Source organism: Anas platyrhynchos, chromosome Z (genome assembly GCF_047663525.1).
Source record: "Anas platyrhynchos isolate ZD024472 breed Pekin duck chromosome Z, IASCAAS_PekinDuck_T2T, whole genome shotgun sequence".
In the NCBI taxonomy this organism is placed as follows: domain Eukaryota; kingdom Metazoa; phylum Chordata; class Aves; order Anseriformes; family Anatidae; genus Anas; species Anas platyrhynchos.
Genome location: NC_092621.1, coordinates 10,223,400 through 10,250,955, shown reverse-complemented (window position 1 = coordinate 10,250,955; position 27,556 = coordinate 10,223,400). Strand labels below are relative to the sequence as shown.

The 27,556-nt window shown below is 46.8% G+C and overlaps 2 protein-coding genes across 4 annotated transcripts in view; one reads left to right on the top strand and one right to left on the bottom strand.

Moving 5' to 3' along the window:
• UNC13B (unc-13 homolog B) overlaps positions 1-10,598 on the bottom strand; it is a 212,014-nt gene extending 201,416 nt beyond the window's left edge. The window contains exon 1 of one of the 2 annotated variants that reach the window (XM_072030926.1): positions 10,347-10,598. In XM_072030926.1, the coding sequence (XP_071887027.1) occupies positions 10,347-10,368 (22 nt within the window). In that variant the 5' untranslated portion in view covers positions 10,369-10,598. The remainder of the gene's footprint in view (positions 1-10,346) is intronic. The other variant, XM_038170586.2, reaches the window with a different exon arrangement.
• Positions 10,599-26,490: 15,892 nt separating this feature from the next.
• ATOSB (atos homolog B) overlaps positions 26,491-27,556 on the top strand; it is a 33,506-nt gene continuing 32,440 nt past the window's right edge. Inside the window, exon 1 of one of the 2 annotated variants that reach the window (XM_038171219.2) lies at positions 26,491-26,513. The gene's annotated coding sequence lies outside the window, so the exon portion shown is untranslated. The remainder of the gene's footprint in view (positions 26,514-27,556) is intronic. The other variant, XM_038171222.2, reaches the window with a different exon arrangement.

The window sequence follows — 27,556 nt, the reverse complement described above, 5'->3', positions numbered from 1 at the left end:
ACTTTTTACTCTTTTTACTTCCTATAACTTTGTACATCACTTGTTATTTTTAGAGTCATGCAATCCTTAATTCATCTCCGACACCAGCTCTTTCCTGCTGCTGAGAAAAACTAGAATGCCAGCCCCAGCAAGCGTGCACAGGGTTAAGTCCTGTGTATTCACACTCCAGTCACGTGCAGCTCTGCTCCAATAGAGCCTGAACACATTTCTAGATCTCTGACTGAAGTGTCCGACACTTACAGGACGGTAACTACAAACTCAAATTCACAACAGGTTTGTTGCTAGCCTCCTGCTAAGCCACACTCTTCCCACCTAGCCAAAGCGTAACAAAACAGTGATTTAACACGCCAGCCTGGCAGGTTGCGGCATGTCTTGATCTCGTTTCAACCACCAAAAAATATATGTAAGTGTTTTTCATTACAGTCAGATCACCCATGAAACAGACAAGAACCTCCACTTAAGTAACAGGCATCACCAAAGTCCCTTTTTTCCCCAGTCCTTAAGTACTGGCAGGGCGGGGGATCAAAATTTCCTAATAGTTTTTCCAGCCCAAGGAGAGGCACACCTGCTGCTGTGATGCTGAAGCTGAACAATCGGTTCAGTTTAAAAAGCATAAATTTGTCATGTATGATGATAATCAACATAAGGCTGCCTAGAACTGCTGCAAATCCTTTGTCAATTTTAATTCAGAAACTGATCTTTTTCTAAAAGACTCGAGGTTGTTATACTAAAAAAATACAGTGTCCTACAGAGGGTCATATTAGATTACTACAACAATCCATTCTGGCCTTATAACTATAGAGTTTCTAAGCAGTTAATCTCCTAAAAAAATCTGCTATTAAAATGGAGCATACGCAGACTCCACTTACTTAATTTGATATGTGAAAATCTAATAAAATTTTGCACACGCAGCAAGTTATACCAGGTAGGAAAGGCTGAAACATAATTACTGTCTCATATCCACTTCCCCTCCCCACCAACTACTGTTCATGTTACATGCCACGTCCAAGTTTCCATATATAAGTTTCAGCTCAAATCAGGATTTCAAGTCTGGGGCATGTGTGAGCTAAAAAAAATAGAAAGAATTTATTTCATAATTAACAAGAACTTATTAGTCTGTAAAACATCACAATTTTGGTGGTGTTTGAACTCCTACCTCCGAAAATGAAGGCAGCCTCAGCTTTTTAGTAATTTATGGGCCTCAGGCTCTTAAGAAAAGTCACGTGAAATGCACCTTTCAAAGAGGCCAAGCAACTTCCTTAAGAACAGCACCCACTTGCTTATAAAGAAAGCATGATGAAGAAGAGTTCAAAAGATTGGGAGGCTAAACAGAATCTGAATGACATGCAGTTTTCTAAAACGTGTGTAGCTGTTAATGCAGTACTCAAATTCCCTCCTCACCCAAAGCTGATAAGCTACCTTGGCATCATCTCAATTAGTGCGTGGTACTGCTGGCATGATGGAAAAAAACAGTTATTAAAGGTTTCCAAGATAACAGCTTGCAGATCCCCAGTGCACCTGCAGTCGTAACACCCCACAGGGGCTCCAGTTCCAAAGGACTGTGGCTGTTGCAGCAGAAGACCAAGTGACGGCTAAATGGGGATCAGCACAGGCACTGGAAGTCAGAAAGCCCTGGGTATTTCCTGAAAACAAGTTCTGGGGTTTGAGAAATCCCTCAGGAAAAGCAGGTGTTCATGAAGGATTTCCTTCTAGACATTCAAATGACTCCAAATTCATTTACATTTTATTTTAATTCCTCAGAAACTGGAAGTTGGCCAAGCAGAAAATTTCAGTTTATATTATGGCTTAAATGAAATTTGTCCCACAGTTTCTTCCGATACAGCCTTTCCATCACTACCTGACCATACAGAACTGTTCTGAAATACCTTTTAAAAAATACTTTTCAGCAATTAAAAAAAAAAACCTGAAAGGGATGAGTTTGCATAGCAGTCTTTGAATAATTTGGTCAAGCATTTACTGAAAAAAATTGATTTAAAGAAACCTTCTTGGAACACTCAGGATGCCAACGTTCAGAGCAGAGCAGAATAAAGCATGCAGCTCTCCATCGCTGAAGTTTACAATGTTGTCTGGCCTCAATCAGGTACCCAGTGACAGAAAAAGATATAAAAAATGCCCCCAGTGAAACGTTACCATTGTGCTGGCACAAAGCTGTAAAGGAATGGTTTAATGGGTTTAACTCCAGACCCAAACTCCCTTCCTCAGCAGAGGCCAAGAAAGATGGCACCAGGTTGGCTATATGTTGCAGACTTCACCTGGACAGGAGTGACCCAATATAGCCTTTACTGTAAAACTCCTCCTTTTATTTTTTTATATTTTTTTAATTATACACCTTAAGCTGAATATTATTACACTTATCTGGGCTGAGAAAATAAGCACGGAGTGAGCTGATGCTCAGAAGTGCAATTCTGCAATTATTTTGTATCGATAAATTACACCTCCATGGTGGAAATGCTGGAGTTTCCTTAGAAGAGCATTTGGCTGTAAAGAATTAAGAGGGTTAAGTCACAGGAGCTTTAAGTAATAAGGTTAAAACCAGTATTCCTTAAAGGGACACAGCCAGGGCTGGAAGCCAAACTTCTTTTAAAACTCAGCAACAGTTTTAGGCTAGAGATTATCTCGAGGAAGACACCTTCTCTTATCCCTCATCAGACATTCCCTTCTAGTTCAACTCACTTTCCATTCATAAGTGATGTTTGGGTGCAAGGAAGAAGATGAGGGGCCTAAAGCCTGCACAAAGTTGTTTGAAGATCATGCCATGTTTCTGTTTCTAAATGACCCTTTTCCTAGATTACAGGCAGGCAAAAAGGGAACAAAATCAGGGTGTTTTTTTAATGCTTAACACAGCTTTTAACCCATGGAACCATGCCCAGAAATTATAGAACCTCTACAAATTTTAAGTCTGGACATTGAAAGTATACCCTGAAAACAAAGGGGGGGGGAGTAGTATCTACCTGACAACATCTCAGTTTAATATAGAGTCATAAACTCATGAAGATTGGAAAAGACCTCCAAGATCATCTGGTCCAACCATCACCCTACTACCACAGTCATCCACTAAACCCTGTCTCTAAGGAACGGTTGGACCTGGTGCTTAAACACCCTCAGTATAGAATTTCAATAAGCCAAATGTCTCTATAACATAGGCTTCTCCATTGAATGCAGGTACACAACTCCCTTACAGTTCTTTCCAAAGCTTCCTCCAACTCACCTGACGAAAGGATGAACCTACAAACACTCAAGAGCAGCATGCTAGAGAGAACTTGAGCTGAGTCACAACCACCAACTGGTAGCATTTATTTTCATTTTTAAGATACCCTCACCTACTTGTGAGAGACACAGCAAACCTGCCAGCGACATCCCTGTTTCTTCACCACTTTCCCTAACAGCAGGGTATGAGTTCATGTAGTAACGTGGTGCTTAAGGCGTTCAACCAACACCAGCCAAAAGAATTCTTCAGCTGAGGACTTCTCTTCCTCTAACCTGACCCCATATCCATTGCAAGTTTCTTGCATTCTACACTGCATAAGAAAGGAAAGATCACTAACATCAACAGGTACTCACTGTCTTATGTAAAAGTGTGATAATTCAATTGAAGCTCAAAGCTAAAAATTGGCAAAATAACATAAGGAGTCTGTATTGAAAGCCTGTTGAAGGAGGGGGGCACCTGAGCTTTTTGTGACACACTGAGTAAACCTCACTTTATCTTTTCATTGAACAACAAATCATTGTTTGGAGGTGTTTAAACTTTTTTTTTTTTTTTTTTTTTTAATCTGGATTAAAATTGAAGCTTTCTATCTCAACTAGAACACAGATACTCAGCAAAACATGTCACAAGCAAGGTGCTTGGTATGGTAGTATTTAACTGAAATGTGAACTCATGGAAGACAGTATTAGTCAAATAAAGCTGGTCAAGTTGAGAAATACTTAAGAGCTCTTATGCCTACTGGCAATTCCACAGTTCTTTTAAAACTTGTAGATAGCATTCCAACTAAAAGCGCTAAGCAGGAAAAGTACTTTGGATCCCTATTACAATTTACTTCTGCAGAACAGTGATTTCAAAATTGCCTACAGTAGTTGTGATCAAATCAAATACCTAGCAATACACAAGAGACATTTCAGAAATTCACAAAGCTGGGGATAGTTATTAGTTATTTCACTGAGAAAAATAAAATTGAACAGGAACTGTAATATCAGATGCAGAAACCATTTACGAAGAGCTTTCTAGGGAACCAAAAGCCACTACTCCTTGAGCAAGTACAATTTTAGTCCACCCCACTCCAAAAGCAGCAAAGAGATACAAGCCACTGCACAACATACAAGAAATAAACAATTATCAATCCAGGTTAATTGGCCCTACATGTAAGGGGAGATGAGATAAATACAAAAAAAAAATCTTAATCATCTTAGAGATAAAAAGAAACACTAACAAGAATATTGCCATCCTAACTCAGTCACTGATTTATTTGCCAATGGCAAAGAAATGACAAGCACGCAATAAACATTTGCTGTATGCTTGGGGAGAGGCAAGGCACCTGTGTGAGCACGTACTTTGCAGTCCACCAGTAAGTGAAGACAAAATCCAAGATGCAAATAATAAAAATCAGAAAGTCTAGACACCTGAAGAAGCCTGGAGCCCTGTGACATTTGCTTTAAATACATGCTGAAAGATTAAAAGAGTCCCTAAGGAGACCAGAGTGCCACACTCCAGGTGACAGTCAGCATGCTCACAGGAGGACAGGTACCTACAGATCACTGAGTACACCAGGCAAACGGCTGTAAAAACTAATACATCAATCACTGTTTACAGGGTAAAGTTCTGAAAAAATTGTTACTGCTAAAGCAGTGAGAGCAAGTTGCTTCCACACACTTGAATACAAAGAAAATGCCAGGTACTAGCAAGTTTTAATCTACTGAAGAGAGACTGAGGGAAGTCCAAACACATCCTCACAGCAGCTCCCGATCTGTTTGCAAGACCACACAATGAAATCCCTGTATGAAAAGAGAGGTGTTGTTAGACACAGCACTCTGGTTTCAGGTCTCTAGGAAGAGCAGTGAGAACAGCTTTCACCGAGTGACTGAAGTAGTTTCCAAAATATTGTGTAAAAATTGTTAACGAGGTATAGGGGAAAAAACAAGGGAGGCAAGTTTCAAAACAAAGTAATAAAAGGATCATTTGCCACCAGACATATGCATTTCACAAGCCTCCAAGCCAAATATTTAAGGGAAAGTCCAGGATTTAAAAAAAAAAAAAAAAAAAAAAGCAGTTATATTGCTTGGACTTTATATGACACTATGTAAATTGTAACTAGCTCTCAAACTGTTACAGTTCATAATAAGGAATTTACAGAGCTTGGATTAAATCCATCAGTATGTTGCATATTAAAATATTATGTTAAAAACAACTTTAACACATTTGACCTAGCAGATCCCAAGCTGAAGGAGTCAGCTGAGAGGACACCAACTGAGAAAAAAAAAAAAAACAGATGCTGCCCAAATTCAGGAAGCACCTCTGCACATTTCCCCTACCCCACTGAAAACCAGAGAGGATTTTCCAGCCGTTCTTAGTGACCAAACTCTTAGAACAAGGAGTCCACATTACTTGCTGATACGCTGCAGTACTAGTGCCCAAAGCTGAAGGAGGGTTTGAAAGAGAAAAGTGAATGAACATCTATGCATCACAAGCCAAATACAGTCTGTAGGTTTTAACCATTCCTGCTACTTAACAACAGAAGCTTGAAAGCTTTACAGTTCCCTCTCTGATTAAGCCACCAATTCCATGTCACCCTTCCAAACCCCAAACTTAAGACTCAATGCATTGAGGCTCTGTTAAGAGCTAAGACACTTTACCTTAGCATCACTACCCAAAATTGTAACACATTTTGTTCCAAAACTACATATGCTGGTAGTTCCCTGATTAATTGCAAATAGAGAAAATGAATCTGTAATAATATATAGCCACTTCTTCATGAAGCAATGTATTTGTATTAATACCTGCAGATCTGCTACTGTCTTCTGAATCTAATTTTGTTCTTTTCCATTTTAATCTACACAGAAGCAGGTAGGGTTTTGTCATTGTCTTGTTTTTTTCAATTCTGCAACCATTTCAGAAAGCAGTCACAACACAGCAGTACAGTCACCCTATTGCTGAGAGTACTATTTACAAGAGAGAGTCCTTCACCATTGAGAAGCAAGAGCTGGAGGCGCTGCATTCAGCCTCACAAAGAACACAGAGGTGAGTTGAGGCTATTGTATTGAGGAAAAAAAAATAAACACAAAAAAAAGCCCTTATGCTTGATTACTGGCCTTCTAGTTATGGATGTTTCTATATATTCAACAAGGTGGACATGCTTTTATTTCTAGTGTCAGTAACACTCATTTCCATTTTCCCCACTAGCTTTTTTCTCTTGGATGTCGGAGTTTAGTCAGGTGGGCAGGTACTGGAACCCCAGTTTAGCTGGCAACACAAGAAAGCGCTGTTAGGTTCCCTGAGCTCCACTCCAGCTGTTCTGACAAACCAAAAAAAGTCACCAGATAAGCAAGCTTTGCAGCTCTTCAAAGCACCAGCAACATAAGCAGCATGCAATGAAAAGAAAGTCCCTAGCCCCTAGATGTTATGAATTTCCCACAGCAGTCAAAAACTTAAAATTTCAGAGAGCAAGACCAGAACAGATCTCCTAACTCTATGTCCCACATACCTCAGGCAGCTAAGTCTCAGACTGATACTGCAGACCAGACATCAAGACAAAAGCACTGCGCCCTCACGGGACTAAGCCACACACCACGTGCAGGGATGACACAAGATCCCCACTGCCAATATCCCTGGAACAGCAAAGTAAAGCATTTCAGATACTGATACAGGGATAGGACAGGTGATGTATGAGACAAAGCAACACGATTTTTATTACTATTATCAGATGGAGAAGGTAGGTTCAGGAACTAGGGAGACAAAGGAACTGAAGACACAGCATAAAGCTGTTATAAAGAAGGAAGGAAGACTAGAAGAGAGCCATCACTGGGTTTGGTAAGAAGCTATGACATTATCCTGAGATACCAAGAGCTGGTGGCAAAGTAAAATGTAATAAAAGTGAGCAAGTGAAAGGGTCTGAAGTACGTCTTTGGACAACGATGCAAATAGAGCAAAGGAACTGATGACAATACACTGGTGACCAGATGATCCATCCTCGGTGGGGTCCTTGCTTGGTATGACCCTTGCAAGCTGTGCTGAGACAGCACCTACTTCTGCCTGTAAGCTGGTAGACAGAAAAGATCAGACAAAATTTAATGAAGTTAAGATCCAAGGTAAAAATCAAGACTTCCAAAAGGGAAAAAAGTTAACAACGTAAGACTGATGTGAAAAACTGGACTGCTTCCCTGGGACTACTTTTATTTAATGCATGCTATTTTCACAAACACAACCCTAAATGCAAACTAATAAAGCGAACTGTGCCAAGAGAAGATTATGAGACATAATCCAGACACAGCTGCTCTGAACTGGAGTATATGCAATCTCTTTTGCGCTTAAGCGGTAGAATCAAAATATGAAGAAGTCTTCTCTAAAGGCCTCAGTTGTGTAAAATTTAGCATTTGTTTTCTGCTTCACTTACACCCTCTGCATCTTTCAAGATTCCTCCTCCCCAAGAGTCCCTTAGATTGCTCCTACAGCCACTTCCCACATCCTCCAAACACTTGCAGGTGAGCCCAGACTCAGACTTCTGCAGAGTTTAGATTTCCTGCCAGGCACTTCTACAACAGACAGGGCACAAAGCTACTGAAAAAAAATACCTGATTTGATCTCTGAGAAGAAAAAAAAAAGAAATGTACCTCTTAAAAAAAAAAAAAAGAAAAGAGAGATCAAGTCACAAATGTCAGCTGCTCTATCGGGAACAAAGGCAGTGCTCAGATCTGTTTTGTGTGCACTGTTTTAGATTATCCATTCATTAAAATATCATTAATGCACATAATTCAAGTAGGGAAAAAATCTGTGAATTACAACACTTTCTGGCTGCTGGGCCTCATGTTACACTGCCACTTAGATTTTTTTCCATGTTTCGCTTTTATCTGTTAAACTGCAATTCAGAGGCGATTAACAGTGTCCTAATCACCTACTTTTCTTTCACAGGTTTTTGGTTGTCTTTCTTTTTTTAATCTCAGGTCTAAAGCATACAACCCTAAGTTACTGTGCAAACTTAGATGTGTATCATTTTTAATGCAAAAAGCAGCTTGTTATAAATAAATACATAAGTCAACACAACTTACTCCTGCTTGCACCAAAAGTAATTGTTTTTACCTCACCTTCTGGTACCTATTTTGTTTTTCAGACTGCTCTACACCAGTGTAACACCATTTTACGTTTAATGGTTCATACTTGTGAGTTCTCATGAGCTTATTCTTTCAGTCATGAACATTTTAAAAAACACATTTAGTAAATTGACTGTATTCTTCATTCTTATAATAAAGGTGATCTGTATCATCTAAATCACTGCCAGTATTATCTGCCATCTTAGCACAGCAGGTGGATATAGAATTTCATTTTCACAGCAGTTCTCCACCACACAGTCACCAACCACTTCATTTTTCTTCTTTACATCTTTGCACCCAGACAAAAATAAACCAAACACAAAAGTGTATCATTTTGGACCACCGAAATGCTTTTGTCCCAAAGGGTCTATGGATGATGAAGGAACAACCTTGCAAAGCAAGACTGTCTCAGTAACTGCAATATCCAGTTCATGGTCTTTCACTACTCTTAGTAGATGGGGTATAAATACACCTTTAGCACAAGTGGCCAAGTTTCATGCAGGCATCAAAAGCAGATTTTTTTTTCCATAGGACAGCCTGAGAGCATTTTGAAGATCAACCACTAAGAAGAATGGGGAAAAAAAGTAACATTTAAGCATCCCTGAGCTAGTAAGAATCAGCTTCAGATAAGATATTTTGGTAAAACTTTCCAAATTTCTAAGTCCACCAGAGATGCTCAGTGTGCTTTAGAGATTAGAGAACATTTTTAAGATAAGCTCCACACTTACACAACTCTCCTACCTCCTAAAACAGAATCTTTCTATTTTATTTTTTTTTTAATAAAAGGTTTGAAACTTAATTAAGAAGCCCTCTCATACAAGAACACTGCCCTTCCCAAAACACTGCACACTCAATATACTCCTATATTACTCAGATGGCATCTTTTCATTAACACTATCATCAAAACATCGATTTCCATTCAAAAAGGTGATGAACAGCTGGGTGAGGAGCTGTTATCAGACCAAGGGATACGAGCAAAAGAAAAGCTGAACTGGCAGCATCACACCAGTGTCAGTTTTTTATCATATCTGGCAAAGGAGCTGAGAACATTAAAACAATACTTCTAAGCCGAAGGGCACGGCTGTGGGGACACCCTGCGACCAGCGTTCAGTGCAAAACACTGACAGGAGACACGTCCCAGAAGCACGAGTCCTGGCAGATGGTACCCTTCAGGGATTTAATTATTTTTTATTTTTTTTTTTGCACAAGAGAGCAAGAAATTGAGAACTGGAGATAAAGAGCAAGCGACTAGCACTGTAACCCATCCTGCATGGGAAAGCGCTACTTTTCGGTAACCTGTTCAGCAAGGGGACGAGGCTCGATAGCAGGAAGAGATGATTAGTGATGTACCTGAAATAAATAATGCTGCAGGTTAGAAGCACAGACACTGAGGATAACAACGTTAAGGCTACTGACAGCAGCCTGCTCTCTGCCAGCAGTGCAGCTTCATTCAGCGGCAGCGCTTCGACTCGTGTACAAACGAGCTACGAAACTCAAACACGGCTCCTCCCCGCTCCCAGGTTTTGGCCCCTGGCTCCTCGGCATCGCACCTGCTGCTTCCTCGCCTTCCTCGGGGCCTCTCCTCGCCCCAAAAGCTGTCCTCGCCCTCGGACAGACCTGTGGGGTTGGGGTTGGGGGGGGCTCGGCCACCTGAAGGTGCGAGGCTCAGCGCCGCCTTCACGGCTTCGCCACCCGACGGGGGCTCAGCTGAGAGGCAACCGGGATGCCGGGAGGGATGGGAACCGTCAATTAAAAATAAAACACGGAAAGCCCCACGCAGACCTGAAACCTCCCAGCTGTGCTCCCACTGCGAGCACCGCACCGGAGCGAAAACCAACTTTGGAGGCAGGTGCTGGGGGACTTGCCCGTCCCTTCGCGGATCCCTTTGGGGATCCCCACGGCTTCGCCACACTCCTCTCCCCCCGTTTGAGGCAGGAGACACCCCGAGGGGTGTGCGGGGTGGCCACCACCTGCGGGTGGCACCCACCGGCAGCCCCGGCTCCGGCTCCGCCACCGCCCCCACTCACCTCGCACGCACAGCAGCGACATGGCGGCGGCCCCCCTCCCGCCGCCGCGCCTCAGCTGCGGCCCCGACAGCCGCCCCCGGCTCTCCTCATGCCGCCCCGCAGCCGCAGGTCGGCCGGGCGACGAGGAGGAGGAGGAGAAGGAGGACGAAGAGGAGGAGAAACGAGGGAGGAGCGCAGGAGGAGCCGGTCCACCGAGCCCCGCTGAGGGGAGGCAGCGGCCGGGGCGGGGAGGGCAGGGCGGGAGCTGCCCGCAGACATCCCGACATGGCCGACAGGGGGCGCCGCCTCGGGCAGCACCTCAGGGCAGGGAGGGCCGAGCCCCCTCCTCACGGTGCTTTGCCTCTGCTTTTCTTCTTTTTTTTTTTTTTTCTTTTCTAACTGTTGTTTTACTCCTGCGCTCGTTTGAGTCATGTCCTCGTAGTTTTAACAGGTGGCCTCTAATTCTTTTAGTGCTGCTTCATCCCAGAACCCTTGTCCTACTTAGTCCCAGAACTCTCACGCTGTTTCAGCCCATAACCCTCACACTTCTGCATCCCAAACTGTTCATTCTGCAATGTACTTTTGCTTACAGATGATCCAAGGAGAAACAAATCCTTTCTGACACTGAAACTCAAAAGCAAAGTGGCATCTAATGTGATTTCTAAGCCATTAATGCTTACAATGAACCAAAAGTCTGCAGGGGGCATGGGACAAATCCCTTGGGTGGGTCTTTCAAAGACTTTTCCCAAAATTCAGATCTAGGCAGGAGACAATGAGTTATGTCCTGTGCAGCAGTGTGTTCTACTGCCTTTGAGTTTGCTGCACAGAAGTGTATCAGTTGTGGAGATACGGCAAAAACACATTCAGCTTATCTGAGATGGCAAGGGGGACCCCTTGAACTTTGTTCCTGCAAGCAAGCAGGCAGACTGTGTGAGGCAGACTGATGGTCTCAGAGGACTGCAGATGCTTTCTTCCCCCAGCAGCACAAGCAGCCATCACAGAATCACAGAATCACAGAATTTCTAGCTTGGAAGAGACCTCAAGATCATCGAGTCCAACCTCTAACCTAACACTAACAGTCCCCACTAAACCATATCCCTAAGCTCTACATCTAAACGTCTTTTAAAGACTTCCAGGGATGGTGACTCCACCACTTCCCTGGGCAGCCTGCTCCAGTGTCTAACAACCCTTTCGGTAAAGAAGTTCTTCCTAACATCCAACCTAAAACTCCCCTGGCGCAACTTTAGCCCGTTCCCCCTCGTCCTGTCACCAGGCACGTGGGAGAACAGGCCAACCCCCACCTCGCTACAGCCTCCTTTAAGGTATCTGTAAAGAGCGATAAGGTCGCCCCTGAGCCTCCTTTTCTCCAGGCTGAACAAGCCCAGCTCCCTCAGCCGCTTCTCGTAAGACTTGTTCTCCAGGCCCCTCACCAGCTTCGTCGCCCTTCTCTGGACCCGCTCAAGCACCTCCATGTCCTTCTTGTAGCGAGGGGCCCAAAACTGAACACAGTACTCGAGGTGCGGCCTCACCAGAGCCGAGTACAGGGGGACGATCACCTCCCTAGCCCTTTGTCAGCAAGGAAGCTGCAAGGGCCAGCAGCAAGGCAGGTGGTAAAGGGATCTCCTCCTGCTGTTCCAAACTGGCCTCAGTGCTGCTGAGGTGCTCCACAGAAGCTCTGGTTTGCTTATTTGCATGTTATTTAAGTCTGGTAGTACCGGCATCTGTGTTTTGGCTGCATATCCTCAAAGCCTGCCTAGCTGCAAGCTGAGCACAACACTAGCTTCACAGTTAACTCCAGGGGACGCCTGAGTTCCTGCATGCCTGAGGGTAGGATGCCAGATCCTCAGCCTTTCCAGATCTCCAGTACTCCTCAGCTTTCAGCGGAGTCTCAGAACTTTTTGCCAGTGAAAGATCAGCTTTCACTGATCAACAGCTTGGGTCTCCAAGCTGTTTGCACACCTCTCCTTGTCCTTCCTTTGCAGTCTTCTTGCAGAAGAAAACCCTTTAGCTGCACAGGAGCTAATCTGTGAACTAGCCATGTGAGAATTTCTTCACAGATAGGGTGATAAAGGGGTGGTCAAGCATTGGAACAGGCTGCCCAGGGAAGTGCTGGAGCCTTCCCTGGAGGTATTTAAGAGACATGCGGACATGACACCAAGGGATGTGGTTTAGTGGTGGGACTGGTGGGTCAGGCTGATGATCTTGAAATTCTTTTCCAACCTAGATTGCTCTGTGATTCTATCATTCTAAATCCATCATGACTGTTCTCCTTTTGCTGCTCCCCATTCCTCTGCCTGTCCTAATTTAAAGACTGAAATCTTTGGAGCATGATTGTCGCCTACAGCACCATACAGAACTTGGTACAGAAAAGTCCCATCTTCCCTACTGCTTGCAAAGGCTACCATAACACAGAAATTACCTCAACAAAAGCAGATGATGTCACACTTTTGAAAATCACAGTAACATGTTATTAGTAAGCATGGCAATCAAGTAATCATCTCGTAGCTAGGAGCTTTGCTGGGAGAGACGTCATTACCAGCAATGACTATGAACACTGGGATTATCACAGGTGTTATGAATTCCTTGCAGTTCCAATGGAAGTGTTTTAACAATTATTATCTGATCCAAAGAGATTGTTTGTGTAAGCACTCCAGCCAGATTCTAACTCCCAAATACAGTGGTTGCTTGTATGCCTGTCCATCCCCTCCCTCCTTTCCACTTCAAATAGGCTGGAAGAGGGACGATGCTACTGCAAATAAACTTTTGCAAGGCAGAATTACTCCCCACTAAATTAAAGTTGTTCTATGAAATTAAATTCTCTGTGTTTTACCAGATGAAGTGACAGTCTCCAAATGCATATTTTTCTGTTATTTTTTCTAGCTCTTCCTCTGGACATTGTTGTCATTAGTACAGAAATTGTTTAATATTAAAATTCCCATGCAATATAAGGAGGGAAAACAGAAAAAGCAAACAAACAAACAAAAAACTTCCTGTACTGTCCTCAGCCTCTTAGAAATGGAAGATCTTTCCAGGTCTGTTTCTATAAATCCACGAGAGGAAATAAAAAGTTCACAAATAATTATAAGCAAAGCCCTAAATCCTATTGCAGACTTGATCTAAATTCTGCAGCTCACAGTGTGCTCTGCTAGCACAGGCAGTACTGCAATTTTATTTTTATTTTAATGAAGAATTTCACTGATATCAAGAGGGGAAATACGGTGCAGCAAGCACACTGACACCCTGAAACTATTCATCTTTCTGAACTAAGATTGAGGTACTCTGCAAATTCAGAAACAAGTCGTTGCTGGCAATTCTACACCAGGATGCCTAATGTTCATTCTCTGCAGAACAAGAGTTAATTTTCTCTGGCTACTCAAGCTTCAGCCATTGGTTCAGGATCACCTGCTGTTCAATAGGAGGGTTATAAATGGGTGGTCCCTGACTTACTGCAGCCTGCCAGCTGTTTTATACGTGCCTATTTGTTATAGTTTCTCTGTTGAAAGAGCAATCCCATAGATATACTTGCACACTAAGTAAACTGTGTTTTCCTCTGCTTTTCTTGCTCTTATGCCTATTTTGAGTTTTGTATTTCTACTGCTTTAGAATGGATCAAACTGAAACCTGGTGTGTAGCAAACCCACAGGGGCTTTATTTTAAATCAAAAGATTTAGATCTGTTAAACGATTTTTCTGTTATGCAACTGACAAAAAAAAAAAAAATCATCTCAGACCAGGTTTTTGGGGCTAAGCTCTAAAGATAAGGAAATAAAAATGCTTTTAATTTCCCCCATGATGTTTGGCAGGAACTGAGTGCTGAATATAGACTAAGCAGTGGACTGATATTCCAGTATTGGGAAACACCACTCAAATTTCACTGTAAAAGCAACAAGCTACTGAGCTGGCTTTCACTGGTATTTCTGTTCTGTTTATTTACTAATAAAATGTAACATTTGCAGAACAGCTAGGCGATTGCAGGATCTTTTTCACAACACTATGTGGCATCCTACCTGTGCGGGGAAAACATTTCAATAGTATCTTGAAGTGAAGCTTTCCCTACAGTGGATCACAGCAGATAGTCAGTGCAGTAGCAGTAGAACAACACATACGTGCTCTGGAAGTAGGCTGTAGTTCCTTCCATTATATTTAAACCAAGATGTTGCCTTTAACATTCTGAAATGCCCAACATGGAAAATACCTGTGAAATTTTAAAGGTCTGGAAATGGATAGGACTTCGTGTCCTACCCAAAGGAGTGCGCCTGCATGTCATGTTGCAGGGCAGAGAGGTAAACAGGGCAGTGGAGGACAGCAATCCCCACCAAACAACCAGCCAACCTTTGGGCTGCATCTTCATGTATCTTCTTTCCTGTGTCCCCAACTTAGATTTTCGTAAAGGTGACTTAGCTACATCTGGAAGTGACAGAAGTGATCTGTCAATTTAAGGCATTAACCCAAGGCTTAATTTTAACCAGAGACTCCCCTTGCACTGTTCAACCTGTCACCATGCCTGAGTCTTTCCTTTTGGTATGCTCCATAATGTCCCACTTTGGCCCTTCAAATCACTCTCTGCAGACATTTGGCTTTCTCCCCATATAGCATGGGTGCTTGGATAGGGTTTAGTCTTTGTGCCTCAATCCTCCACCCACAAAATGGAGATTGTGACAATTATTAATGAAGTAGGTATTAAAGATAAGGGGTTTCCTGAAGATGAATACATTAGCAAAGATGGGATACTCAGACACTCTCACCACATAACCATATAAGACAGATAGCACAAAGATATCTGTCAGCTTTTAGATTACAAATCCCTGTTCAAAAGGCTGGAGAAGCAAGAAGCATCCTTTTATCTCAGGGAAAAAACCCTCTGCGTAGCAGGGCAGCTTCCATGGGAACTGACCTCTCAATTACAGCTGCTCACAGAAAAGTCTTTCAACCACTCATGTTGGAGTCAACAGAATTGAACCCATTTCTCAGGCAACGATCCCAAGAATCCCTGTGAGCATCTGCACATTTCTTGTTCATATTGGGCATTTCGCATTTGAGCATTTCTTGTTCATATTGGTGCTCTTCGTCCTTGAGCACACGTGGTCTGTCATGTGCAGCGTGATGTCTCTATCTGACCAAGCAGTGAACAGCTAAGCCAGCAACTCAGGCTTTCTGTAAAATAAAAACCCTGACAGGGAACATGTTCCCAAGATCTGATCGTCCTAGGTCTTGATACATGCTAGGATTGGTGCTCTCTGACAGTGAACCTTCATTTGGCCAACACAGACGCTGCCACTATTGCTGTTCCCCAAAAAACAGGAGCCTTAAAATATCCATGAGCTGAAGGATGTTCAGGTGCTCTGAAAGCCTTGCCTTACACTGAAATGATCTTTGTGACCAGCAGAAACACTCACATTTAAGCCAAACTTATTTTTGGCTAAGTTTTATCCTTAATTATCTCCCCTTGGCACAGATTTGCCATTGGTGGTCAGGAGTTGGGGACCTCTGGGGTCCAAAGCCCTGTCCCTGTGGCCACACAGCAGTCCTTTCACAATCTCTTTGGTGGTCTGCTCCAGTGCTATACAGGAACCAGGCAGCAGCTGCCACCTCCAGCCTAGACATATTCATGCTCTTCTTTATCCTCCTTCCAACTTCACCTTTCAGCTTAAGCAGTGTTTCTCCCTTCCTAGTATTTATGTACTAGGTGTATTTATAGGCAGTAACCCCATCCTCTCTCTGATTTTGGTTTGCCAGACAAAAAAAAAAAAAAGATTTTTTTTCCACTGGCTCTGACTGTATGATCTCTGCTTTGTAGCTCTTTTTTTTTTTTTTTTCTAAGCTAACTCTTTTCAAGAACAGATGGCATGTGTTGTACACAGCAGGCCACATGGATATCAGACCGGTATTTCCTGAGGTTGGTGTCTCACATTCAATGTGTGGTTTGTGAGATGGCCACCTTTTGATCTAATAGGAACATGCAACACCCTTTGTGCTATTTCACACTCCTCTTTGATCTGATTCACATTTAAATTGAGCCACAGCTTCCCTGTTATAGAGGGAGAAAAAGAGAGGAAGGGAGATAGAATAACTATTTTATTTTAAAGAAATCACACATTTTGCTTTTCTAAGAGGAGGCACTTTTATCTTGGAAAGGTGCACAAGCCCTCACCCCAGACAGGCTTGCTTCCTGCCTCACAGCTGTGCCTTTAGTTTTTGTTCTGCTCGTGTTAACAGGAGAAGTTCGAGGTGTACAGAAGGTTATTCTTCAATAGAGAAGCCTAGAGGGAAAGCTTTTCTCTTGCTTTTGTAGTTTTTATTCATTGAAGAGGAATATTTGCAGAGAGAAAAGAGGAGCTATTTGTCAAAGCTAAAGGAAAAATTGTTGTCAAATACAGCCCGAGTGATGGGCTCAGAGGAAGAAACACCGTGAGACTGCAGAGGATTCCTCTATCTGCTTGCTCTGGTTCACCATTCCAAAAGCAGAGTGAAAAGCTGTGGAGTTGCTTATCTTCTAGCAAAGAGTACCACAGGTGTAAAGGAGACTGTGCTACCCCTTGGGATTACTGGGTCCCTCTAGCTTTGCTGGGGGGCAACCGGCCGGAATTTCTTCCCTTTGGTGTGATTTCATACCACAGCGTATATGTTACCTGAGAGCAGCAGGGAGAGAAAGGGGGCTTCCGTATTAAAACAAAAGATGCCTCCGTAAGACACATGGGACTGTATTTATGAACAATATGGGTTTTGTCAGGGGATTTTTATGGTGCTCTTGTAAAATTACTTCCTAGAGCAATAAAGTACATAGCAGGGAAGGGCCAAGCTCCCACAGCTTGCCACAACCACCAGCCTTCTAGAAGTAGCTGGGTGACTGACATTTCCTCTGCTAACAGGCTGGTGAACCCTGCGTAAAGGTGTCCATAGGTGCTGCAGTCCAAGCAGCATGCATGTGTGCCGTGCCTTCCAGCTACACAGAGAACAGGAGAAAGCAGGCAGCCATGCAGGCAGGCTCACCCTCCTCCTACACACACACATCCAGCTTTCAGAGCTGCGATAGCAGAATAAAAATAAATAAATGAATAAATAAATACATAAATAATAATAAAAAAGCGCCTTTGTGAGCACTTTCTGCCACCAGTCTCCTTGCAGGGGTGTACAGAGAGCAAGCATTTTGTAATGCTGTCCTCCCAGGTTTGCCCAGGATTCTCACTGCTATTGAATTTTGACTCCTTTTATCCCCTTTTCCAAAGGATTTGAAATCAAAAATAACAAAATAAAAATAAATGAAAATAAAAATAAAAAATCCAAAGAAAGTAACGTGCAAAGATAAGAGAAGCCCTTTTATTTCATTAAACGCCTGTGCACCACCCAACACTCTGCTGCTGACCGTTGCAGGTTAACACGAGATTTAACATATCTGTGTCCACAATGCCGCCTGCCTGGCAGCTGTGGGGCACTTTCCTTCATACCAGAGCCAGCTGCAGGTGAAGATAAGTCACAGAAGATGCAGCACAACAGCCTGAAAGCTGCTGTTTTTGTGGATTGTAACTCTTTATTACTGAGGTTGCTGAACTTCACTGTGTATCCGTGGTGGTAGGTGCAAGAGGATGAGTTTTGAAAGAATAATAAAAATAGAAAATCCTCTCAAAATCTTCCCCAGGAGCTACTTGAGTAACATCTGTTTGAACAAGATGAGTTTCACTTAGGTACTTTTTCTCTATACTGTTGACTGCAGCTTTGAATGAAATATACTGATAAACAGCAAATGCAAAAGCAGAATTCAAACTGTAGCTAACAACCTGAAATTTCCTCTGTTTCTTGGTCAGGGTATTATCATTATATGATAATTATATGATATGTTATATTATACTATATTATAGAATCATAGAATACCCTGAGCTGGAAGGGACCCATAAGGATCATCAAGTCCAGCTCCTGGCACCACACAGGTCTACCCAAAAATTCAGACTATGTGATATATCACATATGCATATGGTATATTGCAACCAGAACAGCTACCATTCAAGAGCTCTTTAAGGCTCCCAATAGTTGAGGATTTAAAAATAAATAAATAAAAATAAAAAGTGGAAAATACTGCCCTTTTAACTTTATTTTCTGTTATAAAATGACTAAAAAGACCTTGCTCCACACTAATGTAAGTCCAACCCAGCTGGTTACATACAATTGTTTATGGAAATCAGCAAGAGGTGGAGAGAAATAACCTGGCACAGATATGGTTGTTTAAACATTAGAACTGAGATAAGGGGTCTGCAAGGATCCTGCCACCGTCAAGGTTTGCCTTGGCAGCAAGCCGTGAAAGCGGAGGAGTCCCAGGGTGCTGGGTCACAGCTGCCAGCCCCACAGAGGGGGGGCTCCTTCTGTGGGGCACTGCATAGGGCAGCCCCAAACCTCACCATAATGCCTGGAGCCCTTTGCAATATGCCGTGATTTGAAGCCATCCTGCAGCTCCCCTGGGAGACTTGTCCAAACGTACCCAAAGGGAAGGAGCAAAGGCCACCAACACCTCCAGCCCCCACACCTCCACCCTGAACAGTGTCCTGGGGTTGTTGTTCCCCCCTTGATTGCCTTCTTTCCCATCTCACAGAGTCCCAGAATCCCAAAATGATCCCCAAATCCCAAAATCAGGTCAAGAGGAGCAGCAGAAAGCAGAGTGATGTAGGAGAGGACAGAGAGCACCTCATATCTAGTCTTCCTTCACCTACAGGGAAATATCTTTCCCAGTATGCTGAGATGCCTCGCCCCATTTGTGTAGTTTCTCACACCTGAGCATAAAAACCACACAGCCTGGCGTGACATCCACCAGGACGAGCTGAAAGGGTCGTGACAGAGATGCCCAGCAAAAGGTGAAGCCATGGTCCACCCATCTGGACCAAACCCTGCCCTTGCCAATTAACAGCTGGGAGTCTAAGACTTGCCAGGAGGCAGAGGCGTGTCTCTAATGTGTATAAATAAGAAGCCACCAGGAAACAACCTACATGAAATGACATTTGCTCAGCCCAAAGCATTTTTGTACAGTACCAGCTTTGCATTCCGGCCCTTTATACTTCCTGCTAAGTGATAAAGCCAAGATCCCAAGTGCATGCACTCAACAGAGACCCTACAAGCTTTTCCTTGGGGTCCCAGCATCCTGGCCAAATTCCAGTTGGGTAATTAGATCATGATTGGGTAATTGCTCGTATATGCCATTCCTCTTCCTTGGGGAGCCTGGCTCTAAATTATTTGATGCTTTCAGGACTTCTAGTCATTAGCAAAGCTGTTTCCCTTGCCCGTGGGAGACCAAATGTTGGTGGAGCTTGGGGAATGGCTCCACTGTGCATGGGCTGCCATGGGTAGGACGGGTATGGCCACGGTAATCAACAGTCCTCCTGACATTTGGGCAAGGATGCTCATTTTGCAAGTCTGCTCGTAAAGCTGAGGTGTGAGCAGTAGGACCCCAAAGTGGGAAGATGAACCCAATGTCATTGTTACGCTTAGTGGGTGGGGAAGAAACAGATTGGCAGAGCCACTAGGGCATGCTGGGGATCATTTTGTGGTTTACAGATTGAAATTCTCAACGAGACTCATTACAACTTGTTTGCTTCCAGATGCTGTTTGCTTTCATGTTCAGAGTTACATGCATTTACATAGAAAATTCTTCCTGGAAAAATGCTGAGTACTGGCAACTGCACAAGTTTAGAAAAAGTCAGCATCCAAAATGCAGGAAATGTTAGGTAGATGCCATAATTTTTTTTCTGCATTTTGATCCTTAATTGCTGGCTGTTTATATTCCATGTGATATTTGCGTACACACAAACAAAGCTGCTGATTGCCTGCAAAGATACCCAGTGTTTTCCTTCCATCCCAGGATGTTTCATCCATCATCTGCTTGTTGCCCTACCCAGCAATTCTTCTCTGGCCAGCAGCTCTCTTTCAGTTAACTATCACCTCCTGTTCCCAACTGGTAGCACCGGTGCCGTCTTCCACATCCAGAAGCCACTTGAAAAATGAGCCTTGGCTGACACATCCGCAGGCTGGTTACAGCCTGCAGCATCCACAGCAAGCTTGACTGGCACAAAAAGCCAGATTTTCTGGCACCAGGGCCCCATGTGTAAAGCAGAAACAACACAGAAGAAAACATCCCTGAATCCACCTTCCTTTAAGGCAGCCAAGTTTCTGTAGAAGTCTCCCATGATAGTACCAAGCAGTCCAAGCGCTGCTTCTGTGTGCAAGCATCTGCCTTATCAGCATCCAGCAGCAATAAAGCGCATCCTTTCCCTGCAGGATGCGCCTTGGTGTTGAAAGCCCCAGACCCAAAGCACAAACCTAATGTGTTTCTTGGGTGTTGCTTGCAATCTGCAGGTTTATCACAAAGCTGCCAAGTTTGGGTGCTATTTAGGGAGAGTTTCTCCCTGTGGCCTCATCAGTTTAGTGCTGATGGTGAATTTGCACAGAGCAAAGTCTCTAACTTCTCCTCAGTTAGTAAGTTTTAGTGCTAATTTTATCTGCACGTAGGGATGGAGGAGCCAGGATCTCTACTTTATCTCAGCTTTCTAGAAGAAAGAGCAGATTTCTTCTGGTGTTTATGTTGATGGTTTTGACTTTCCCAACAGCAGGAAAATGGGGTTGAGATGCACACTGGAGTCTCTGGCCAAAAGCAGAGCAGTGAGCACGGCTGGGAGGAGGCAGCAACCTTGCAGAAGCAAAACTGAGCCTAAGAAACTTTCTCTTTGTACTCAGGGTTTGCTCAAAACTCTGTGCACCTACTTCCTTGCCATCAGTGCTGAATGCTCTCAGCCTCATCCTTTCTACATTTCTGTATGCTCATATGGCCACCTAGCTGTCTGCAGAGGTGGGATGTACCAGTGCCTTGGCCATGAAGTGAATCAGGAGACACTTTTTCTTGACACTGCATTTGTGCCAACCTGCACAGCTGCCCCACTTCTCCATGAAGCTCTTGATGACATTTCCTATCCCCTTCTTCGTTCTCTTGCTGTCCCAATGCACAGTTAGAAGGCAAGCAGGTAGTTTTTCTCCCTCACTTGTCACCACTGGGACATTGACCACGTTTTCCTTCAGTTCTGTGTCCTCTCAGGTTGTTCCCTCAGCATCCTTCACAGCGGGCACCCCCTCAGCTTTATGTGAGGTCCCCTCTGGGTCAGGATTCAGCAGGGCAAATGCAGGTGTTGGCAGTATGGGTGTCTGTCTCTGAGCTCTTCCCACTGTCTTCTACAAAATCAGTGCAAACACCTCTCAGAAACAGTTGCCTTCACCCTCCAAAACATTTTCAAACTAAGTTAGGTGCCCTGAAAGTACCCACTTCTCTCCACTGACTGTAAAGGGAGCCTGGGGTCCTTACAAAGCCCCTTTTCCCAGCCGAATGCTTGGACCAGGCTGACACAGTCCTAATGAAAAAGCACACAAAGATGCTGCATTTGTCATCCAGCTCCCTCTGCTCTTCACCTTCTGCTTGTTTTTATCTACACAGCCTCCACCATCCCTCCACACCCACCCTGCAACGCTCCCCAAACCTGAGCTGCCTGCTTAGCTCAGCCAGCACACTGAGATCCGCACAGTGCTGGATGGCTTATTTTCATTTTCCTCCGGCATTTCATTTCCCTTGGCATTGTTTCTACCTGCTGCTGGGCCTCAGTCTGCTGGATTTTCCTTTTTGCTGTGAGCCTGCACGGCAGCCGCTGGAGCGCAGCCTCTGGGGAGCGTGGAGCTGCTGCAGTAACTCAGGCCGCCGTGGCTGAAATACGCTCTTTGCCTGATTAAATCTGAACAGGGATTAGTCATGGAGGAGGAAAGGGCTGCAACTTTAATTCATGAATGTTATCCTCTTTCCTTCCCTCACCCACTTAGCAGCAGAGTGGGTGCCTGGCTGCGGAGCAGCACGTATATTAGAGGTACAGGGATCACCCTGCTCCCTGGGGACTCAACAGCATAAGCTGCATCATCAGGTGATGCTTATCAGCACTAGGTCATTTGGGGGATGTGTGTTTTTTCCTCCCTGAAATGAAATCAAACCAGCTCTGCTTGCAGGGCTTTGTCATGCAGATCTAAGCATGAAAGGCAGCCCTCTAAGCCAGAAATTGCTCTGGGGAGCCCCAGACCACTTTCCAGGAATTGCTGCAGCATCCTCCACCAGTGCCATGCAATGCCCGCAGGCAGGTGGCCTGTCCCCCCCATGGCACTGCTCTCCTTTTTGCTGGTGCTCCAAAGCTGGTGAGACTCATACAGGAACCCTGCACAAGCAGCTGCAGGGATTTTTGTGATGTTTAAGTCCCAGTCCTCCTGAGAGCCTGATAAGGGACTGGGTGCGTTCACTGAAATGAAGGGCTGGTGGCAGGGGGCAGAGCCAGGTGCTGGGAGCCAAAGAAGCTCAGCAAAAGTGGTTTCTTCCTGGGCATCCCCACACATCTGGGTGTGTTTGCACATCTGGGCGCTTTCAAGGTGTGATGTTCAGCAAGATCTGAACCCATTAGTGGCAGCAGTTAGTGCATCCCTTCCTTCAGATCTGCTCCTCTGCTCCACGGGCTCCCCCTGCCTTTGTTTGCTCTATAGATGCAGATGTGCTTAAGATGCAGAGAGGATCAGATAAACTGTTCTCCAAAAACTGAGAGCAGTCCCTACCCTAAAGATTTGGTTTTAAGACAAAGGTACAATCGGGTTGGGGTCTCCCAATGCCTGGATTTAGGAAACCAAAACTCAGATTACTGCAGCAGAATGAGGGGTAAGCATGCTCAGCATGAGATTTGCTTTTAAATACAAAGGAAATGGTGCTTGGTGCAGGCCACTACCAAGGACTAACACCTCAGCAGCGTTCTCGTGTGTCCCTGCTAGAGATGAGCAAACAAGAAGGGGAAGGGAGAGCATCAGGATGGCATCAGTTCAGCAGCAAGTGCACAGCCAGCAGCTTCAGCCGCCCCATGGACATAGATAAATCCCAGGCTGAGCCGAGCATCACCAGGAAGATCCAGTGAATCATTCTACATGGTGATACGGTGAACCCCGAGAGGTGAGACCTGATACCAAAGGCGAACCTCCACGGCTTTGTGACTTTGTAAAAACGCTGTCACAGCCCCCTGTGTGTCCCTGCTCCCCGTGGAGGGCAGGGAGGAGCCCATCGCTCCCCATGTGCTGGCTCCTTTATTCCTTTCTGCACTGCTCCTTCTTGCTCCGAGCTTCTCCTCCACGGCTCCGGGCAGCTCCCAGATGAAAATAAGCAGGGCTGGACTGCCATCTGGTGTCAACAGGCAGCATCCTCTGACCCAGCACGGCGAGGGGAAGGCATTTCCAGTGACCCCAAAGGGCCAGGAGGCACCCCAGGGTCCCCTCGGCTTCCAGATGGACCCACGGACCTCAGCCCCTGCCCGGCAGCCCCCTTTAGGACCCCCCTCACCCACCAGAGGGGAGCATCCCTCCCAGCCACCAGCCGTCACCGAGCCCTGTGGATGGGGCTCAGCCAAAATCCGAGCCAGCAGGCACCCCTTGGCCCTAGTGGGAATATTTCTGCGTTGGTCTCCACCACCAGCACCCTGCCAAGATGACGCTGAGGGGATGTTTGCCGAGTGCTATCGTGGTTAACACGGCCCCAACGTCACTGCACGGCGCCGGGCAGCCCTGGCACGCACCGGCACCGGCACAACCGGCGGCTTGCAACAGATGCTATCTGGGTTGGTAAACGGAGTTTATCAGCTCCTCCCTTGCCTTTTTTTTTTTTTTTTTTTTTTTTTTTTTAAAGGCAGGTAGGAAGGAAAGAAATCGTCTCTGCAGGAACACAGCAGTGGGAGATGCTGGGGCATGGGAGAGCAAGAGGATACCTTCCTGCGTCTGACATGGGCGCAAAGCTGCTCTGCACCACTTGCACCCTGTCCAGAGCCATCCCTGGTGCTATCCTTAACCCAAAGCACCAAATTCCCACCTCCAGGCTGGGCCTGGCTGATGCTAGGAGCTGCTCCCCCATGTCTTCAGGCTCAGTGGTGTCCAAGGATTGAGGATTTTATGTGCCCCAAAGGAGAGAGGTGCACCAGGGTTATTTCCTCAGTGTTGAGCTGGCACATGTGTGCTGGGACTGGGTAGCTCGAGTCGGACTTGATGACCTTGAAGGTCTTTTCCAACCTCAACGGTTCAGTTTTGACCCCAGGCTCTGTTCCAGCATTGTGTATGGGGCTGCAGCTGGGCACCTCTGAGCACCACTGCCAAGGGGCAGGCAGGGACAGCCCCAGCCCAACCGCCTGCTCAGAGCAGAGCACAACCAGCCCAAACTGGCCCTAACACCACTGCTCATTAAAGTGGCATCAGATCCACCTTTGTGGTGCTGCTGCCAACCTCCCCCCCCCCTTTCCTGCAGGACTCTGAATCCTGGCAGGCACCCCAATTTGGGGCAAGGCAGCTCCCGAGCTCGCTTGGGGTGACTTCAGCTGGGTTGCACCCCGATCCCTGCTCCAAGCCACGCAGGGAGGACTTCCCGCAGGTGCCGCAAGGCAACGCCACTCCTGTCCCCTCTCAGAGGGGAGGAGGGCTGCTTGGGGATGACGCTCTTCATGCCTGAGTCACCTCCAGCCTTACAGACGTTTCGGTTGAACAGGTAAATGAGCTCGGTGCTGGAGGCTGGTGAGGGAGAGGTCCCGCATGGCTGGGTCTTGTGGGGCTGACCAGGGGCTCTGGTGCAGCACCTAGGGGCGTTGGGTCCAGCATCGCCTCCAAGCACCGTGACGGCTGCTCCTACCAGCTCCTCCAAAATCTACCATGATCTCTTCCTGGCTGAGCCCCAGCTCCATCTGAGCCCATCCCTCACCCCGTTCCTGCATCTCTTTACCTACACACAGCCGGCCCGGCTGCCGGCACGGGGCGAGGCGTCGGCTCCGACGCGGCACTTTCCGGATTACGAAACCCACCCACACCAACAAAACGCGCGTGTGCACGGGGAGGCATCACCTCTCCGTGATGCCAACTAAAACCTCGGCAGGAGCCTGGCTAGTGTCAGCCCGCTGGCTGCTCGGCAGCCTGGCAAACCGGCCGTGCTGCTCGGCAGGGCACTCACCCAGCGATGAACTCACCCTGCCGGCACCCCGCCAGCGTTACCCTTCAAAGGGAAGCCCCGCGGGCAGCGGGGCTCCTGACGGAAGGACGTCGTGGCGCCGCACGCTGCCTGGGACACCTCATCTTCCTGGGGAAACACCCCGCTGACGGCCCTTACAGCGCGAGGGAGCCGTGTGCCAGGGATGGAAACCGCTCCCTGTGCACATGGGTGGGATGGCTCATGCGGGACCTTTCCCTTCTCCCCATCTCCTCCAAGCATCTGGAGGTTTTACGGGCATCCCCCACAGCCCCGCAGCTCTGTCCCTGTGCCTACCCATCGCCAAGTGGCCCTGATGGAGGCTGTAGGCAGGGAAGTGGAGCAGAGAGGATGAAAAATCAGAATATGCCTGTCCGGAGAGCAATGCAGAAAGGGTTAGGCAACGCTCTCACCCCACCAAGCCTGTTAGCACGAGCTCTGGCATCCCGCTCCTTAATCCTGCTTTTGGAGCTGGAGTCGTGCTTTAAAAACCAAGGGAGGTTGCTAAGGGACAGCGTGCTCGGCAGGGACATCGCTCGCCAACCCTAAGCGCTCCGAAGCGGGAGGTAAATAACTTGGGGCATTATTAATCCTCCGCTGCCCACACAATGCACAGAGATGTATTATCCCCGCCGAGGACAAAGGAACCCACATCTCCCCACAGCCAAGGAGCTGAACCAGCAGATCCTTCGGATGGGGCTCGGCGGTGACTGAAGCTGTTCCAGTTCAGTTCCTGCTCGGGCCGATAATGCCTCATTAACCATTTGCTAATGCCGAGCTCGTTTCAGCCCCTTCCAGCCGTGAGCACAGCCTGTGCCGTGCCCACCGCGTGGCTCCAGCCCACGGGGCGCTTCCACGGCCTCTGAAATGTCCCCGATGGGACAGAAAGGGGACAATTTTGCCACGTAGGCAGCCCCTGTTGTGACCGAGTGGGGGAACCCAGCCAGGCTCTTCCTCCCCGAAACCAGCACCTGCACGTGAAACGCCCCGTGCTGGCCCCAAACCTGCTGGTTTTAGGGCAGCATCACGGCCGGCTGAGCAGCAGGGACAGCTGTGGAGCGGATTCACGCCACGTTTCCTCCACACCTCCCTCAAACCCCTGCGGTTCCTGCATGGAGCTGCCCAGGCCGGCAGCGGGCTCGTCCCACTCAGGTTTGGTGTCACGAGGGGATTTGGGGCCCTTTGGTGGGGCTGTGTCCGTGGGGAGGGGGACACCCATGGGGCTGTGACTGGGGGAGGTCACAGTGGGGCTGGGGGGTGGTGTGTGTGGGGTGGGAGGTCTGTGGGGCAGGAGGCCAGGCCTATAGGGCCGGGACATGCTGTGTCCGTGGGGTGGGTGTCTGTGGGGTGGGTTTCTGTAGGGTGGGTGCCCATGGGGGTGGGTGTCCATGGGGTAAGTGTCTGTGGGGCTGAGGGCCTGTGGGACAGGAGGCCAAGCCTGTGGGACCAGGACTCACTGTGTCCATGGGGTGGGTGGCTGTGGGGTCTGTGGGGCAGGAGGCCAAGCCTGTGGGGCCAGGACACACTGTGTCCATGGGGTGGGTGTCTGTAGGACCAGGGGTCTGTAGGACAGGAAGCCAAGCCTGCGGTGTTGGGACATGCCATGTCCATGGGATGCATGTCTGTGGAATTAGGGCTCTATAGGGCAGGAGGCCAAGTCTGTGGGGTCAGGACAGGTGGTGTCCATGGGGTGGGTGTTTCGGGGGGGGGAGGGGGTATCTGTGGGATGAGCGCTTGTGGGGTTGGGGCTCTGTAGGGCAAGAGGCCAAGCCTGTGTGGCTGGGACACACTGTGCCTGTGGGGTGGGTGTCTGTAGGGTGTGTGTCCTTGGGGTCAGGGGTCTGTAGGGCAGGAGACCAAGTCTGTGGGGCCAGGACATGCCCTGTCCATGGGGTGGATGCCCATGGGGTTGGTGTCTATGGGGTGGGTGTCTATGGGGTGGGTGTCCTTGTGGTGGGTGTTTATGGGGTGGGTACCTATGGGGTGGGTGTCTATGGGGTGGGTGTCCATGGGGTGGGTGTCCATGGGGTTGGTGTCTATGGGGTGGGTGCCCATGGGGTGGGTGCCCATGGGGTGGGTGTCTATGGGGTAGGTGTCCATGGGGTGGGTGCCCATGGGGTGGGTGTCTATGGGGTGGGTGTCTATGGGGTGGGTGCCCATGGGGTGTTTATACATGGGGCCAGAGCCCCGTGGGG